Here is an 18,987-nt window from a genome sequence, read left to right as displayed (position 1 = left end):
CCCATTTGTGTTATGGCGGCATAACAACGTCGGCGATGAAATTATCCTGATCAAGGCAAGACATTACTAAGCAATTGTACGTCGGTTGTGATGTGTATGTGTGGCGGAGCCATTAGGTATTCGATAGCGACCTTCCTTGGCTTGCTGACGTCACGAGCGAACACCTCATGTTTATCAGAAAAGTAAATGCCGCCCGTGCTGAACAATAGCGTTACATTGCGAGGACCGCACAATCGCGTCATTGGCCGACCCGTGTCAGAAGGATTCCTAAATTGATGAAATGAATGATATCATAAACGACAACACCCATTGTTACCAGAACAAAATACTCGTCGTAATGGTATTTCAAACAAAAGAAATGAGAAAATTAAATACCTACGTCGAATGAAAATATCTTGAGTAAAATGTACTTGTGCAATCTTTGTACTAATATTTTGCTGCGTCCGACTATTTCTAATTTAACTATGTTATTCCTAATTATTCTCAAAAATTATTTGCAATAGACTGACCCGGCAATTAGACGAATGCCAACCTCCAGAACAGACAGGCTTCCGAAGTGGTTATTCAACAATCGACCACATACACACGGTCAAGCAGTTGATGGAGAAGAACCAAGACCTTCAATACAATCAACCCCTTTGCATGGCTTTTATCGATTACGAAAAAGCATTCGACAGTGTCGAGCATTGGGCTGTATTCGACTCTCTTCATCGCTGCAACATAGATATGCGATATGTTTATTCTTCGGGAGTTATACACTTCAGCAACTGTGCAGGTACGTCTGCATGAACTTACCTATACCACTCAGAAGGGGAGTGAGGCAAGGAGACGTCATCCACCCAAGCTTTTTACTGCCGTCTTGGAAGATATTATAAAGAACCTAGAATGGGATTTTAAAAGAATTAACATTAATGGTGCCTACTTGTCTCATCTAAGATTCGCAGTTGATCTTGTACTATTTGCAGACAATCTTCAAATGATGCTCAATAGTTTACATGATGCATCTCTTAAAGCAGGTCAAAAAATTAACATGTCAAAAACAAAAGTTATGTTAAATATCCCTGTACCAAACCCCCATATCGTAGTTAAAGAAGAGAGGTTGGATATAGTCGATCAGTAAGTGTATCTGGGACAAGCACTAAGCCTACAAAAGTTAAAAAATAGAAATAAGAAGAAGAAGAAGCAGAAAAATAGGAAAAAGAAAAAGAACAACGAGATTGATAGAAGAATTCAACTTGGATGGTCTGGTATGGTCTTTTAACAAAATGGGTGACATATTAAAGTCTACATGATACTCCACAATGCCTAAAAACCCGCTTATTTTACCAATGTGTCCTGCCCCCATGACTTATGGTGCCGAGACATGGACGCTCACGAAGGAGACTGTATACAAATTGAGAGTCGCACAGAGAGCCACAGGAGCGGGCCATGCTCGACATCAGATTGCAAGATCGCGTTCCAAACATCGTGATCCGACAGCGTACGGGACGTGGGAGACGCGGTCATGAACCTGAAGTGGAACTGGGCAGGACACCTTGCACGTCGGCGTGATGGCAGGTGGAGTAAAGTGCTGACTGAATGGTGGCCCGGGGCCGGCGAGAGAGGTGTCGTCGGACGACCTGCGATAAGATGGGCGGACGATATAATAAAAGTCGCAGGTTGTACATGGATGAGAGAGGCACAGGACAGAGGAGTTAGCGTACGCGAAGAGAGGCCTGTGCTCAGCAGTGGGCACAAAGAGGCTGAAATGATGATGATGAATGGTGATTCCTAATTATATTTTACTCATGTATATAGTTCCTATCAAATGTCGAAATCATTCCAAAAGATGATTAATAGACAAACATCCACAGGAAACCACCAAACTATGCAAGTTTTTACAGTGATCAAGAAATTACAATTTGATTCACTTATAGTACGATTAAGGCGGTAACAACGTGTAATTATGACAGTCTGTGTCTACTAAACGCTTTAGTGTGGTTTTTATGCATTCATTTTACTCGGGAGAGCAGGGCGCATCCATAAAACTCTATATTAAACTGTAGCCGATGCATGCACTTTAACTGCCCATAAAACCACCAGTGATCCTAATTGTCGGCGCTAGCTCCCCGTCTAAGGCCTTCTGTTTGCGAAGACAATTTTTACGATGTAGATGCTCGTAAAATTCGACGCACATTTGAGGCACTAGACATCACATAAGGGTTAGGTCTGACAGTGGTAACTAAGTCCTATGCTGACTATGTCTAATTTCTTTACGATGGTAATATTTATCGCTTTAATAATAACACTTATTACTCCTTTTTCTTAGTAGTGTTTCTTATTGTTATTATTTTTGAAACTATTATGTGTGCATCAATACCTACCATTGCGGTATTTTGTTGTAGCTGTTGGTCTTCCGATGAAAATAAAATCGAATGAAAAGAAATGTGATAGCAAATGATTAGTTTATTTTAATTTTACGACAAAAATTGTGCGGTTCCGCCCAATTATAAATTTCGTTCTTTTTCGTCCAAGATTCTGCTATGCGCTCCGTGTGTCCGCACCTTAAATGCACTCTCAGCGGGCGACGCTCACAAGTGTTCAACTGCATGGTTACTGCCGGACGATTACCGCTCATTAACTGGCCGGTTTATGCCTTCCTTTACTGCGGCTTAATTGACTGGACGTTATCCTATCTCTAATATGGACTTATATTCAATATCGATTACACGGTGCGTAGTTGGAAAAGTTGGGAGTTGTGGATTTATGGGCAAAATGTTATTCTAGTGTTTTTAAAACTTTCGCTCTTTGAACACAAAACTACATATATTATAATTTAAAATTTTAACGGGACTCAACAATGAGTCTGACTGCGACCACGGCGACTGCTAGGTCGTTGAAACGTCAGCAACAATAAATAAAAAAGGTTCGTGACAAGTCCCGTTAATATAATATTATGTACCTAATTAAAATGTTATTCTACTTTCTTTATGTAAACTTTGCCACAAGGATTCGAGTCCCTTTTCGATGGACCACTACAGCTGCCACCACAAACGTGGTCGTGCGCCGTCGGCAATGCTCGGCGTGCCAATCGCGCGGTATGTGGAGAAAACGCCGGTTTCCAATTATTCCATACATTACAGACGTCCGACTCTCCTCTCGCCGATATTCTTGCTACTCTTAATCGCATACTCTGTGATTGATTGAGTTCGGAAAAATGTCGAATATTTTTACTTTGTGTTCTATTCAATTAAGACTGAAAAGAATGGGTACTGTACCAAGTTGGGAAAAGCAATTAAGATTTTGGCTTGGGTACCTATAAATACATTAAATTACTTACAAATGTTTAATACGAACGTTCACAGCTCAGTAGTCACCTATGAATTATTTTTCAATAAGTCTTGCGTGAATGCTAAAGTTTATTAATAAACGCCTTATGGAATTTAATACACGGAGTTTGTACACTTAGTGTTTCTACTTATGAGGTTTCCCGTGGGGTCTTGGCAGCAGGAAGGGCGAGGGCGAACCAATAAAACGTTGGCTTGATGTTGTAGTGGAGTAAATAACTATATTCTATATCTTCTTGTAATCGAATATTAACTCTTATTTAATTTTATAATTCATCAATAAATAATCAGTATTCATTAAGTTTCCGTTCTGTTCTCCTAATGCTTCCTGTATAATGTCAAGGAGATTACGCGGGCCAATGAATTGAATGAAATCATCCGATAACTAAGGATGCCGAAGACTGTGCGATGTGGGGGGAGAAAATGTAAGAAAATGGAGCCTGGTCTCCAACGCCTTGCGGCTCAGATAGGAAAGATAAATGACGTGAAGATTGTAGTAGTTTTAACTAAATCGAAGTCATTAACATAGTTTTATAAACATTGTTAGCTGCCCTAGCCCTATCAGGATGTTTGCCTTACTAAAGTTCCTATTTTTTTATGTATATTTTTATTAATCCCCGACGCAAAAAGAGGGGTGTTATAAGTTTGACCGCTAAGTGTGTCTGTCCGTCTGTCTATCTGCCTGTGTGGGAAAACGCTCAAACGTGCACCTGGTTGCTTCCTTAGCCGTTACGCAAAGCTTTCCTACAAAATTTCTCAATTTCGTACGGTCTTCAGCGTGCTTAGTTGTAACCGATCTAATCTAATCCCCTTTATATACCTGCATCCTGCACTTCTATGGATACATCTTATGAAGGCGTACCAGCAATACTGCAAGATTGCATTGTACAATATTATCAAGTTATCTCGTAATCTGTGTCTGAAACGAGATCGCAGTCTCAGATAGTGTGGCTCCCTATCAGAGAGTGCTCTAATCGTAGTTGATGACACTATATAATGTCTGTCGTATGGTCAATATTGGACTAATAGCTTGACTTCTGTAATGTCACGTTTGGTTCGTTTGTCGGGGCTCCCTCGGAAGTACGGGGTGCCAATTGTGCTAATATTGCATTGTAATCGTCAGTTCTATGATTTCTCATAGTTTTCTTTTAACAATTATTATTTATATATCCTTGAAAATGTAAAATTTGCAAGTTCATGTAGCCTTCTATTAAGTGAAATATTAGCTAATAGGTATGAGAACATATTATATACATAGCTCAAAAATATTTTGATATCTAATCCTCGGTTGTTATAGCAATATAGAAATTATATGTTTGAGTACTTTTTTTAATTGAACTTGCTTCAGTATTAGGATATAGCAGCAGGTTGCAATATACAAAACAAATGTCTATTAACCGGTGATTTTTCTCATAGGCTATGGGGTGACAACCTGTCGCTATTTCAAAATATCCATTATACCAATAAGTCCGCTACACATGGCTCTGCCTACCCCGTAAGGAATACTGACGAGACACTATATCAGTATAATTAATCTTTCACCTAAAGATTCTATAACTGAACCACTTTCGCTGCTAAAGCAATGCGTATGGAATCGCAATGCGTTTCCTTTTGAATACGATTGCACACGCGTCGAAAACAATAGTTATTCCGCGGTGAATACTGTTTATAAATTACTTGAACGTTATGCGCATGTTGTCACCAAGCTATAGTCTATATCCGCTTTTTCCTGTTATTCTTTACACTAGGGGGAAATACCTTTAGAAACCGGAAAAACTAACATGACAAAATTATATTTAAAGGCATATTTCACCACTTTCTGATAAAATATCATATTGTAATCTGACGGATTTACTGCTAGATAAATCTGTCTGAAGTTGATTTTTAGTTAAACCTATTCAATACTTATGAAACATTTAATGCAAGTACTTTAACAGCAAGCTGTTAAAGTGTATCTTAATCAACGCCTCAAGTTTCGGTCCTGTTGTTGTGAAACTACTCTAGTAGCTTTGATATACTTCTGGTGGGAATAAACAGGAAAATTTGAACTGCATTTTCCCCACTTGTGAACATAGTCAGTATTGCAATACAGCGTTGACAACGGAAATAGACGTCAAACATTAATTGACGCTTGATCTCTGTGCGTTTGATTACAGTCACTTTACTGCACACTCGATTGCTGGACCACCGTCACTCGAAATTGATTGCTTTTGGCTCCAGCGAGGTGTGATGATGGCTGTACACTGCTATGCAATCGCTTTTCAATATTAAGGCCCGTATTCCGTCATATTAGATATCGTTGTGTTGTCTACCTATGTATCTACTTATGAAATTGTGGCATAAAAATATTGAAGATTTTGAGAACATATCGCACGCAATCTCGATGGTTGTTCTTGTCTTTCTCAGTGGATTTTCTCACTCATTTCATCCTTTTTCTATTCGTCAGTTTGTATAAATAGTTTCATATGTAAAAGTGTTATATTTGAATATTTGAAAGTGAATATTTTATATAGATTCCTCTTTAGTTTAATAATAAAATAATACATAATAAAAAGCTTTATGTCATTAGTCAAATGTGTTTTAACAAAATAAATGTGGGGGCTTAGTTTATATGTATATTTTTATTTAAAACAATAAAGTTTAAATAATATATTTTATGTGTATTACTCGAAGATTGCCATTTGAATTTTCCTATCTGATAATAAGATGGCTCTATTATTCATAAGCATCGCTGGTCGCAGAAGCGCGAGATTCATCACCGGAACATAACATAACAGTCGGCGCCTACGCCTCTGGCTCACCAGCATAACATTGCCCACGACGACGTGCTGTAATATCTCTACGTAATTCTCATAATCGGCTTTCGGCGGACATCGTCGTTCATTACAAAATCGTTTCGAAATTAAAATTAATTCTGACTTTAATTTTCAATTTAATCCTGGCCACACGGTGGCTTATTTATTTTATCAATAATAAATATTTCTGGCCCTAATCACATTCATGCATGACTATGTACGTTTTAAAACAAAAAATGTTTTACTCGCGTAGTTTCAAACGGTGGTGGTCGGTGTATTCGTTGTAATATCTTAATAATCTGTGTGAATAAATGTCCAATACGTAAAGGTTCAGTAAGAGTGGATTCAGTGTGTCAGTGGAGTCTCGGCAGCCGGTGAAATGAACATTTTGCTAGTAAAAAATGCTCAGGTATCATCGGCGATCGCATAGGCACAAGTCCCCTGTGCAGTGTTTGCGATGGAGGTTTGTATTGTGTTCTAAGTTACGCCTAGTGTTCGTTTTATTATATTTTTAATGACACATTTGTTGAAACCACCTCTTAAATCTGTACTTGAGCCGTGCTCGTTATGATCAAGTTTCCAAAAATTGGAGTCAAATTCTCACATTCAGTGACATTAAAGATTTCATGACAAATGTAATTTTTTGGTTTTAGTCACTTTATAATATAGCAAAATCTATTTGTTATAAACACTATGTATTTAGTTAATTTTCGAAGCAATGAAAATGTTATCAGTACTATCTACAGTGTCTATGCATGTAAATTATTACTAATTAAGTTTAATTAATAATTGAACTAATTAAAGCATTATGCTTCGATCTGTGTTTGCAGTTAATTTTCGGGGAACACGCCGTGCATACACAATGATCTGTTTGTTTTCATTTTATCCGCCGCTGAACGTAAAACCACAAATGTTGTGTACCACCAAAACGTGTGATAATTTGGGACAAAATAATTTTAATTGTGTACAATAATTACAAGTTGAAAACGTATACGGATAAGTAATATTTATTCGAAAAAAAAAAACAAAAAATTGGCAAAGTTTCCACCAATGATTGTAATGAACTATTATGTTACAAATTATTAGCTGCGCCATTCGGATAGCATATCACTAGCATTTCTCTTAATAAACATTATATAAAATATATTTAGAAATAATTAATATAATTTCTATTAGACAGTAAAAGTTCTAACATCAAGCGCAGTTCAATTTAGTAATCGCATTAGTATAAAAAATAACTATGATAAGAATTTGCGATGCAGAGATGAGATTCTAAACTCGTTATCCTGGCAAATTCAAATTCGATTGAGTGATTAACATATTTACGTAGAAAAAATTTCTATTCACATGTGATGTCTTTTTGTACCATAAAATTTGGTATTGAATGCGACCGGATCAGATGATGAAATGTGATCAGTTTCCAGACACAGAGCAATGAAACCATAGAACTGCAATTCTGTTTGCATTCTCGGTTAAGTCAATTACAATGATCAAGTTCCTGACGGGTACATGGGAAGCTTGTTACTAACTTTTCTAAGTTCCCGAATGTTCACAGTGTTGTCGGTGTCGGCGGATATGTGATATAGTTTGAAATGGATTAGATGTGGCTTCCGTTGCGATTTCTGTGAATAGAGTAGACGTTTTATAGTTAAAATTAGACGAACTTGCCGCATTGTTCTTATTATTAAGAAAAATGATTGTTTTCTTTAGAGAAATGCAGAGGTAGTGTTTATTATGCTGCTTCTTTATTTGCGCTTTAAGTGAACTTAACATTTACGTTAGGAATAGACATTCAGTATTGAAAAAAGTCAATCATAGAAATATACCTACTTTTTTTTTTTATCGGTACCTGACGGCACTTGAGTAGATAGCAGGCCAAGGGGAAGACGGCGAGACCACTAGACCACTTATACAAAATAAAAGAATGCCCAGGAGTGAGAGTACTGAGACGTAAGGAAGAGGCTTTTCGGGGTGCAGTTCAGCAGTGGGACATACTTAATAACATTCCCGGGTTCCCGATATACATCCTCATAGATTTCTTAATATATTAAACTCCATTGCAGATCATCAGGCGATACGGAGGCGGCCAGCACGGCAGCGGTGGAGAGCACGCTGGAGCGGCTGCGGAACACGCGCGGAGCCCTGGAGGAGCTGTGGAGCGACCGGGAACGCAGACTGGAGCTCACGCTGCAGCTTAGGCATTTTGAGCGGGACGCGCTCGAGGTATGTACATTTTTCAAGTCATCCAACTCCTGGCTCTGTCTACGCCGTCTTCTCAATCAAATACAATTAAAAAAAAAAACAAATTGCTCAGCGCTAGTAAAGATGTTACGTATTCATCATCAACGAAAACTTTTGAAATGTAAAAAAATATCTATTAAAAATAAATAATGCATTTCTGCATGACATAAAGCGGAATAAAATCACATGAAGTAAGAAGGAAATTGCATGGCTATGAATGTTTCCTTAGCTGCGTGCGAAATTAAAATTAAACTGTTAACAGTACTTGAAATTTAGCACACGAGCGTCTTATTTCATTATCTGTCATAAAGTTTCAAATGCAGTCCACAATGCATGAAACAAGTGACGCTCGGCGTCCGACTTTGTGCGCAAGAAACACAGACGGCCATTCACGTCAGTCGCCGTGGCAATGTTAAAGTTCTGGCCTTAATACAGATTGCAATGCGATAGGACAGTGTTAGTTAGTTCTTCATTAAGTTCATAGCTAAATAATAAAAAAACAAAGTGAAAATAAAATGATGTAAATAATAAATTTATTTTCCGATCGATTGATTTAAAGACATCCAGATATCATGGGAAAAGTCCGCCAAATTACTACAAGTGTGATAGCTAGTAGTAGTAATAATTTAGAAATATACAAATTGTTGAGCAGGATATGCAGTGCATAGCTCCTTTGATGTTTTACCTTCCGCCCGGCGCCGGCGCACGTAAAGTTGATTCGGTAAAGTTACGCCTGAATTTGTTGGTCAGCTTCGTCTAAGAATTGGAATAAGAGCTCACAAAAGTCATACCTACCTGCCTGTATAACATAACGATTATTAGATAATTACGATTTAGTTAATTTGCAATGATTACAGTTACTACTCAATATTTTTATTGCATACCATAAAGTTGACATGGTGTTATAAATTATATAAAAAAACACATATTTATCGACTCTGGCGGGCACAGGAACATGAAACAGATTGATATATAGAATCTAATCCAATCGCGATTTAATCAATTTGTTTATCTAGTCTTATTGAGTTAATCCTTGAGTATGTTATTGTTAAGGATACAACTTTATATAATGAGTTTTTATTGGTATTAGGTGTCCTCCCGCTTGGAGCTCTGGGGCGACGAGCTGCAGCACCTGGAGCCGCCGCGCGAGCCGCAGCAGGCGGAGCAGGCGCTGTGTGCGCACAATGACAGCGTCGCCAGGATGCAGCACGCTACCTACCAGGTACGTGTGACGACCGCCGGCTAGCGGAGCTAGTGATACATATGGATGCAAAGCGGGGCAAGAATAATAATGGGTATACATCTGATATTTTCCCAATTTAGTCCCAAGAGGCCCGGCGCAAACCTATTATAGATGAATTAATAAGAGAGTGGGCGTAATACCCATCTCTGAGCAGACTGACTGAGGCTCCAATCTGATGACATGTTCCATTACCGTACTATGCGACACAGTACTTTCTTGGTAAAAGATGACGTTCAGTATGATTAAATTGGTAGCGGATACTGGGTTGTCTCAAATGAAATTGGTGATAAACTCATATAAACATTTTATATGCAAACTAGATTCATACTGTTTTAGATTTAAATTTAGAGCTCTGTAAGTTTATTTAGTACACACATCAAAATGTGCTTTGGTCAGATTTTAAATTCTGTTTAAAAATGAATCCTAACCACAAGCCATTATTCGTGCGAAAATGAAAAGATAGTAATCACATGATCATTTCAGTTTTTAATTCCATGTATTGGATGCAGGTAGTGCAACAAGGACAGGAGCTAGCGCAAGCGATAGCCGAGGCGGCAGACGTGATGGCTACCAGCGGTTCCGAGGGATCCGAAGCCCCCCTGGATCCCCAGGCCAGGGTGCAGCTGCTGCTGGAGTTCCTCCACGACCGGCAGCTGGACCTGGAGGAGCTGGCGGAAGAACGACGAGCGAGATTCGAGCAATGCGTGCAACTGGGTAAGGCTTCGCCTCCATTGGTGAAAATAAAAAAAAAAATCACTCAGAAATGTCGAAATTACTAAATGTGTTGCGAACCGACTAAAATTGAGAAGAAATGCCACAAGAAACTCATTTAAACATAGTACAATCAAAATGCATGTTTAAACTCCAACGTTCTCCGTTGCGAGGACTCAGCACGTGGCCGCTTCGTTGTGATCCATTGTTTTCCATAGATTTTCGTCGACATATTGTAGTATTGCGTAGTTCTACGTCGGCTACGATGGTTAATAACTTGGCCCATTGCTCCGTCCAGAACAGAATAGTCACTCTCCAACTATCTTAATAGTGAAAAAGGTAGCATAATATAATAAGACTCTAGCTGTCATTCAGGCGGTGACGGGCGTAGGGAAGGCACTAGAGTTAGAGGCGCGAAGAATCCCCGGGAGGCAATAGTCAACCGTCAAACGACCATAGCAAATGCCCAAAAGGATTCCGATTTACGATCTGAGGAGCATTCAGAAAGAACTGGTCGGATTCCGCGAGATAAAGAGAAATGGAAGGGGATGGGGGAGACCTTTGCCCAGCAGTGGGACAATAAGGCTTAGCAACAAAACGTATGGATTTATTTTGCCTTTGAATTTAAAATATAAATCGTTTCCAGGTCAATTCCAAAAAGACGCAGCGCAAGTAGTGAGCTGGATCCGCAACGGAGAGGCCATGCTGGCGGCGTCCTTCTCCATCCCCGGGACTTTAGCGGAGGCCGAGCAGCTTAAGAGGGAGCACGACCAGTTCCAGGTGGCTGTGGAGAAAACCCACGCCAGCGCCGTTCAGGTCAAATACAGGGCTGATGCGCTGAGAGCCGCCAACCATTACGATCCACACACTATACGGTGAGAATCTTCTTCTGCACCAGCCCAGTAGTTCCAGGTGATATGGAGAATTACGGGAAATATCCCTTCTCAAATCCTTGGTTTCTCAACTTCCTTATCTGGATATTTGTAGCAAGACAATTTATATGTGTTCATTGTTCTGGTTCACCGCACGCATTTGGCAACTGTGAGTAGCGTACGGTAGGTAGGCGTAGTTTAAAATTTCCTCTAAGTTCTAATACTTACAACAGTCCAATATAATCATTTAAAGATTCTGTGCAATGACAAATGACAGGGTTAAACAGAAAGAAGTAACATACTGTGCCGACCCCACTTAAGAAAAGATCAGGAAGAGGAAGATTTAAAGATTCTCTATATCTAAAAGTCGTAAGCCAAAGTGGTCACATATACATTTCATAAGTTGACTATACAAAATACCGGCCGATGTTATTGATTTTAGGGATACCTATTTTAATTTATTTATTCTATATTACATTTGTAGTTTATATTGTCACGCCAAATTCTGAATAATTATATCAATCATCAATTATTTGAACTATATTTTTTAAAATCATGTACACACGAAACAAAATACATGGGAAAATTTCAAGTTGGAGCATTCTTCCATACATAGGTAATTGCGTCAGGCTTACAAAAGCTTATTAATTCTAACATTAGTTCAGTATAATAAGTAGTTTCCATGATATTTGCAGAGAAATATCAGAAGAAGTGACTGAACGTTGGCAGCGACTGGTCACTTGCGCGGAAGAGCGTCACAAGCTGGTGACGGCGTCGCTCAACTTCTACAAGACGGCGGAACAGGTGTGCTCCGTGCTGGACTCTCTGGAGAGGGAATACCGGCGGGACGAGGACTGGTGTGGCTCTGCGGCCGCTCCTAATGACGAACCCGCTTTGAATAGTGCCGACAAGGCCGCTCAGGTATATAATTGTATTTTATTCTTCTTTTTTATTATCCACGTAGGCAGGTGTCGTCTGTGTATCACTCGAAATAATTATTCTTGCTTTTACCAACCGAAGTCCACACTACAGTCTAGCAACCGAGCTATAGTTAATGTATAATAAACACAAATATGATCTTCCGCTCTTCAATCTAAAATAATGTATTACGAATTCTCCAGGTGGCAGCACTGATAGTGAAGCACGGCGAGCAAAAAGAAGCATTCCTCAAAGCCTGCACCCTGGCCCGAAGGACCGCCGAAACATTCCTCAAATACGCCGCGAGATCCGCCCAGGTCCACGGCCAAACCGCAGCTGCGAGTAAAGCTCACCACGACCAGACTAGAGCTATACTTGATACCCTGTTGGCTCAGGAGAATAAGGTATGCTATCCCTTTTCCTCTCCACAAAAAGCATCAAAATGAAAGAGGAAAGATTATTTTTATTAACATTGAAGGACATACTGATATTATAATCAGGATAACTAGTGATTATAGTACGGCTCGTTACGGCCAATCTATATCAATATTAGTTAGACTATTAAAGCCAGGATAATAAGGTATGTTATCTCTTTCATTTTTCATGCACAGAATCAGAGCGATAATGATCCTTTATTGATTCGCGAAAGGAAGGTACCTATTTTCTACTTTTTTACCGTGACTCGTCTGTGTATAAGTCAAAAAAGTAAGTTTTTTATTATCAAAAATGATTGAGGTAGTTTCTAATGTTTTTATTTTACGGCATATATTCGATTGAATGAATGATGTTTCGTAATGTTATCTCGTTAAATTTCGTGTAAAGTCAAGGCTACATCGTTGCTGTCACGTTTGCTCATTATTCGGATTGCGGATTAATCAATTTACTGACTATTGAATGCGCATAAGATTACGTTAGTTCACGTAAACCGTCGCTTGAAGTGCATAACCTGACAGCACGACTGTGTGCCTTCATCATAGTACGATAGTACGCCCGAGGGTATATATAGTTTGTGATTATTTACAAACATGAACTCTCTCTCTCAGTGTTTGCACGAATGCGTTGAGCGTTTTCCCGGTTTCTTCAATACGTTGAGCGTCGGGAGTCCAGGGTTCACTTTCTTACTTTTTCGTCTCCACTTCGCACGGTCGTCGGTATCCATAGTAGTCAGATCATCAGCCATTAACTGCACAAATAAATAAAATATGTAAACTGTTGCATCCTTACATGACGACTGTTTTTACCGACTTTCACCTATTCACAGACGTTGTTTATACAACAATTGTGTTTGCCAAGTAGCTGAAGACCATTCGCTGATTATTTGTTTGTTTATTAACCACATTCACTCAGAATTATGTAACTGTAAACTAATTAGGCAACTGCAAATTCTCAAGTTTGGTGGTTATTAGTTTTAAAGTGTAAATATTGTTAGTTAATTGACACGATAAGGCCTGAAATCCACGCACGCATCAGCACATTTTTATAAATGTCTATTATTTATCAGCGAAAACTAAAATATAAAATATAATCTATACAAATAATGTTACACTAGATCACACACGCCATGAATAGTTTTATCCGAACATTACAGTTCCAATGTAGGCATAAATGTATAATAACTATTTAACGAACTAAAGAAGAGCAGCAATATATGACCGAAGCCGCCCCACACCGGAAAAATTTCAATGAACGACAGAACAAAAGTCTATTTTTATTCGCATTGTCAAGAGATTTCGTTTTCAACCAACTTAGATAAGAACGACAAATACATTGTGAAGCGCGTTTTTTTTCTAATACACAAATATTTTTTTATTATTGTAACAAAGAAAAAATATAGTACCCAAGCGGAAATCGAATCCACGAGTCAATGCATGAATAGTGTTTATTTATAACAATGACATGTATGTAAAACTATTTTATAGTTAAAAAACCAAATAAGATCAAATCTTAGTAAGAAAATGTAATTTTGTCATTGCGTTCGAATTTTTATTTAGTTAAGTTTTTATTGCATATAAACATTTGTTTTACAAAATAACTATTTTCATTTCATATATAATACTTGCTTATTGTCACAATGTTTTTATTGTCTACATGTGATGGCATTCCTTCCAATTAAACGAATATACAATATTTTAGCTAAATTAGGCAAAGCGACACGAACAAACATAGTATATTGTTTGATAAATAAAAGCTTTTAAAATTTGTTGTCTAAAAGGTGAAAGGAAACTATGTATTTAACCGAATTATACAATACGGATCGTACACAGACTGGCAAGCCAAGGAAGGCCTGTTTGTACACCCAAGTGACCCTCTGCCTCATCAACATGCAATACATTCAGAATTATAATTATAGTAGTGTAAATACTTTATTCTACTGGACACAGCGTAGGTTTAGTTACAGGGTGCAATCTCTCTGAAATTTCTTTTTCATCCGGGTTCCTACTACAAAAAGCTTCAGAAATCTTACAACTAGTAAAAAAATTAATAGAAAACTCTAGATATAGACGTGACCAATTAAGAAATTGGCCGCGACTATTTTTCTTTTCTGAAACATTATTTGCTAGTCGTCGAAACATCTTTCATTGTAAATATGTAATCTTATTATTGTAGTTATACTCTGATCAAACAATATGCGGGCCTAGAGCACGCGTGACGAAATGATAACAACAATAATTTTGTTTACGGAAACTGAAACAACAAACAAATAATCTTTTTTATTTGTTTGTTGTTCATTACAGATCTGCATGATGTGTGATTGCGATCGGCGAGTGGATGGAGTTAGTATTAATTTATTTTTCAATCATATAACACGCGTAATTATTTGGAAATAGGTACATCATTATATTTTTTAAATATACCAAATATTACCACTTGTTGTAATAAGTATATTTTAATCCTTACCAAGGTCTAGTATGACTATAATTACAAGCGTTCTATAAATAATATCAGTCGTTCTAAGGGCGGTTGCCATTAAATTAGCGCGCATTGTCAGTGTCGCGGTCGTGGTAACAATAAGGCTTTTGTTCGTGTAGCTATAGTGTTTGTTCGTGCAGCGATGTTATCGCGGCTGCGCGCGCGCACCGTCCGCAATTTCATTTGCTCTTGTCCACCATGTCTCGTACGGTTCGTATATCGGACCATGCTAAGGGAATTCGTTATGGTTTTAGTACAACCGGTAAATTGATTTCATTATAATAATACAAAAAGTTGCAAGTAGTTGAAAAATAGAACTCGAAACAGTTTGTGATGATATTGATAGATATTTGTACGCGATTTTATTTCTATAATTGTTTAAAAACTTATGGTCTTTCACATGTTGTAGGAACCAAATATTCTTTACGACTTTAAATAAGTGAAATTTGTCTCGCTGAATTATCTACAATCGTCGATATTGTAGCTTGCTGGGGTGTTTCCACTCACACGGTTTGTGTGTTTGACAAGTGACAAACAATATGTGTCTCATCGGTTTGTGTAACCATCTTAAAAATATTCGTACACCTTGGAAGAACAAATGCAGGTTACAGCTCGCATTTTTGGTTAGTCAAGAGTAGCGTAGTTGTGATTTATAATGTTAACGTAGATCAAATGTTCCCAGGTCCTAGAGCATTGGACAGTCCGCAAGAAGCGCTTGGAGCAATGCCAACAGTTCGCGTTGTTTGAGCGTTCTGCGCGCGCAGCAGTGGAATGGATCAGGGAGACACAGGAGCGCTGCGGTGCGGCGGCGGCGGCGGCCGCGGCGGGCGTGGCCCGGGAGTCCCGGGAACGAGTGCGGCTGCTGGCGCAGCTGGCTGACGGGCTGGTGGAGAAGGGGCACCCACATGCTGTCCAGATTAAAGAGTGGGTGGCTGCTGTTGACGCCAGGTAATGTGTTCCTTTTCAAGTGTGCTAAGAATTCTATTAGTTAGGACTTTGGGAGTTAGAACTAGTTGATCGTTAAGTGAAGCCCATTATGCGCTATTGGTCCAATTCGCGACTAGTATAATTTCACTTTGTCGCGATTTATCTAATTTACTTGGCTGCTAGACTCGGGGAATGGGGCTCATGCTGTTAAAATTTAAAAAAAACATTAAGGGCCTATGCCACTTCATATAGTGTCAGAAATGTAACAAATCAAACCAACGACATTGCAGTGTCAGTATAATAGCTGGCACCTGTATCAACAGTAGGTATTTTTCATTAAACAGTTATAGACTTACTTTGTTTTACAATTTGTTCACAGATATGCCGAATTTAGCGGTTCTATGGAGGGCGGCGAGAGCGAGGCGGAGAGCGACTCGGGCGTCGCCCCGTCCTTGTCATCATCGCAAGCCGAACATGAACGAACAGAGCCGAACACGGCTGCTGGCGATGACAAACGACGCAGCGCTAGGAGAAAAGAGTGAGTATCGATATATTCGAATTTTTTTGAATACTATTATGGGGAATCTAGTAATCTTTGGTGGGGAACATACATAGTAAGTCAAAAATATTTTTTTTAAAATTATTTTTTAGCATTGGTTGTTACAAAAATCTTAAGAGTATTTTACACGGTGTCTTACGTTGAAAGTAATGTAAAGACTAAAGAGATTATTGTCAACAAGTATCAAGTATATATTTTTTACATTTATTTAAAAAAAAATATTTCACAAAATTACCAAAATTATCTACAAATGATGGACTTAACTGCGAATGGCATTCTCCACCATTAACTAAAAACATTATTTTAACGTTTTTACATAGGCGAATGTAAATTTCCCAGATTCATAATGGCAGAGCTGCTGCAGACCGAGCGCGCGTACGTGAAGGATCTGGAGACGTGCATCACGTGCTACCTGCGGGAGATGCGCGCGGACCCGGGTGGCGTGCCTCCTGCGCTGCATGGCAAGGTCCGTGTACCGACATTGATGTACTTCTTTTTAGCCGACTTCAAAAAATAAGGAGATTCTCAATTCGTCGACTTTTTAGCAATGAAAACATGTTTTTACATACTTTTATTCTGTTATATTACAGTAAATTATATAGAATCAGTCATGTCAAGACTCCCTTCTGGCATGATAGGGGAAAACATTGTTTAAGTGATTTCGGAATTTCTTCTCAGCAGTTGTCCTACCGAAATATCAGAATTTGTAGGTTTGATTTCATTTTTAAACGTTTGTGTGCCACTGGCAAAGCCTCAGAAACCTATTCATAAATTCTTACATGTTAACGTACAGTCATTTAAATAATTATTATTCTTCAAGTAGTTTTTGCCCACAACTTGGTACCCCGTTCCCGTGCCAATTTTAGAAAATCTTGTCTTAGTGCTCGCGTACTCTCCCCACGGCACAATTTTGAAGTTTTGCCTGTGCGTTGTGTGTCAGCAAAGGAATAAATATATATTGATTGGTAATTATTATTTGTCCCTTCAGGAGGACATAATCTTCGGTAACATCGAGGAGATCCACCGCTTCCACGAGCGCGTGTTCCTACGCGAGCTGGACAAATACGAGACGATGCCCGAGGACGTGGGCCACTGCTTCGTGACGTGGGCCCGAGAGTTCGACATGTACGTCGCGTACTGCCGGAACAAACCTGACTCCAACGCGGCCGTCGTCCAGCATGCTGGCGACTACTTCGAGAGGTGAGGAATGAGCTATCTGAGATGGGAAGCGAGTGACATTTGCCAGGATCCGGCCATGTGAAAATACCCTTAGGGAATAGGAGTAAGTTTGGTTTTTTTTGAAGACTATTAGATGGGGTTGTTCGAAAAAGACGTGAAATATTTTAAGGTTGTCGTGATAAACCTGCTGTGCGTCCTTAGGCTGGAGGAGGTCCACTGACCAAGGATTCCATTTACTATAAAAATGTGGCTTATTAATATCAACACTCTCTGAACCTTGCGTGTTCACTGTTCTTGGCTGTGACGTGATCAACCACCGTCAGACAATGACGTCAGGGTTTTAGTTCCAAACTCCATGCTCTGACTTACTCATTAGTAAACTATTATGATAGTAGTTCGTTTATCGGCGCTTCCAACTAGTGTTCGTAATCACCATAATTATTAACTTTCCGACTTCCTGGCGCGACATAAGTAACAAAAAGAAAACAGGTCCTACCTTTTACTACTGGTTACCTACAATTTATAGAACTCTTATAGGTGATTGATTGAGTTGAAATTTTGTACACTCATTTAGTTTGGATGTCAATGCATTATTATGATAATCTTGGCCTGATGATGCACACAGGAACGGCTCGAGACGTGGTAACTCTTCAACCGTTTATTGCACGGACATGAGATCTCTTGACAACAACAAAAGCTTGTGTCATAAATTACATTTTAGTAAAACACATATTTATATGTAAGATTTTTTTATGAATAAGAGGGTAACAATGCAATCTGCCTGCAGGGTACAACGAAAGAGGAAGCTAGAACACCCGCTGGCAGCGTACCTGATCAAGCCTGTGCAGAGGATCACCAAGTACCAGCTGCTCCTCAAGGACCTGCAGGCTTGCTGCGCCGAGGGACAGGGCGAGATCAAGGTATGTACATCTAATCGTTAAAGGTTTTCAAATTTTCGCGTTTGGAACATATAATTATATATATATCGTATGTTTATCTGTATATGTTATAGAATATGGTATGGTTCAGTTAGTATCCCATACCACGTATCGCACTTACTTTGGGGCTCACTCTATGTGATTTGTCCTATAAAATTATTTATGTGTATTAACGGGACTTACACGATCCTTTTTGAAGTTGTTCAAGGTCGTTGAAACGTCAGCAACATTAGAATAGAATAGATATAAGTTTATTCAAAAAGAAAATTAAGATAAAAAATAAAAATAAAAAACATTCAATAATAAAGGTTTCTGTCTGCTATCCTTTTTCATTGCTAACACTGGTGTCATATTTATCCCGATAATAT

At 38.8% G+C, this 18,987-nt stretch overlaps 1 protein-coding gene across 5 annotated transcripts in view; it reads left to right on the top strand.

Annotated features, from left to right (window-relative positions):
- Positions 1-18,987, top strand: part of trio — a 200,595-nt gene that overhangs the window by 51,124 nt on the left and 130,484 nt on the right. For all 5 annotated transcript variants that reach the window (XM_053768430.1, XM_053768428.1, XM_053768429.1 and 2 more), the window contains 11 exons: positions 8,185-8,344; positions 9,453-9,584; positions 10,115-10,319; positions 10,963-11,191; positions 11,884-12,109; positions 12,310-12,510; positions 15,699-15,964; positions 16,323-16,481; positions 16,842-16,968; positions 17,491-17,702; positions 18,469-18,601. In XM_053768430.1, coding sequence (XP_053624405.1) covers positions 8,185-8,344; positions 9,453-9,584; positions 10,115-10,319; positions 10,963-11,191; positions 11,884-12,109; positions 12,310-12,510; positions 15,699-15,964; positions 16,323-16,481; positions 16,842-16,968; positions 17,491-17,702; positions 18,469-18,601 — 2,050 coding nt within the window. The remainder of the gene's footprint in view (positions 1-8,184; positions 8,345-9,452; positions 9,585-10,114; positions 10,320-10,962; positions 11,192-11,883; positions 12,110-12,309; positions 12,511-15,698; positions 15,965-16,322; positions 16,482-16,841; positions 16,969-17,490; positions 17,703-18,468; positions 18,602-18,987) is intronic.

The sequence above is a fragment of the Plodia interpunctella genome, chromosome Z (assembly GCF_027563975.2).
Source record: "Plodia interpunctella isolate USDA-ARS_2022_Savannah chromosome Z, ilPloInte3.2, whole genome shotgun sequence".
NCBI classification, from domain to species: domain Eukaryota; kingdom Metazoa; phylum Arthropoda; class Insecta; order Lepidoptera; family Pyralidae; genus Plodia; species Plodia interpunctella.
Note: the sequence above shows the minus strand (reverse complement) of the source record. Positions and strands in the feature narration are given on the sequence as shown.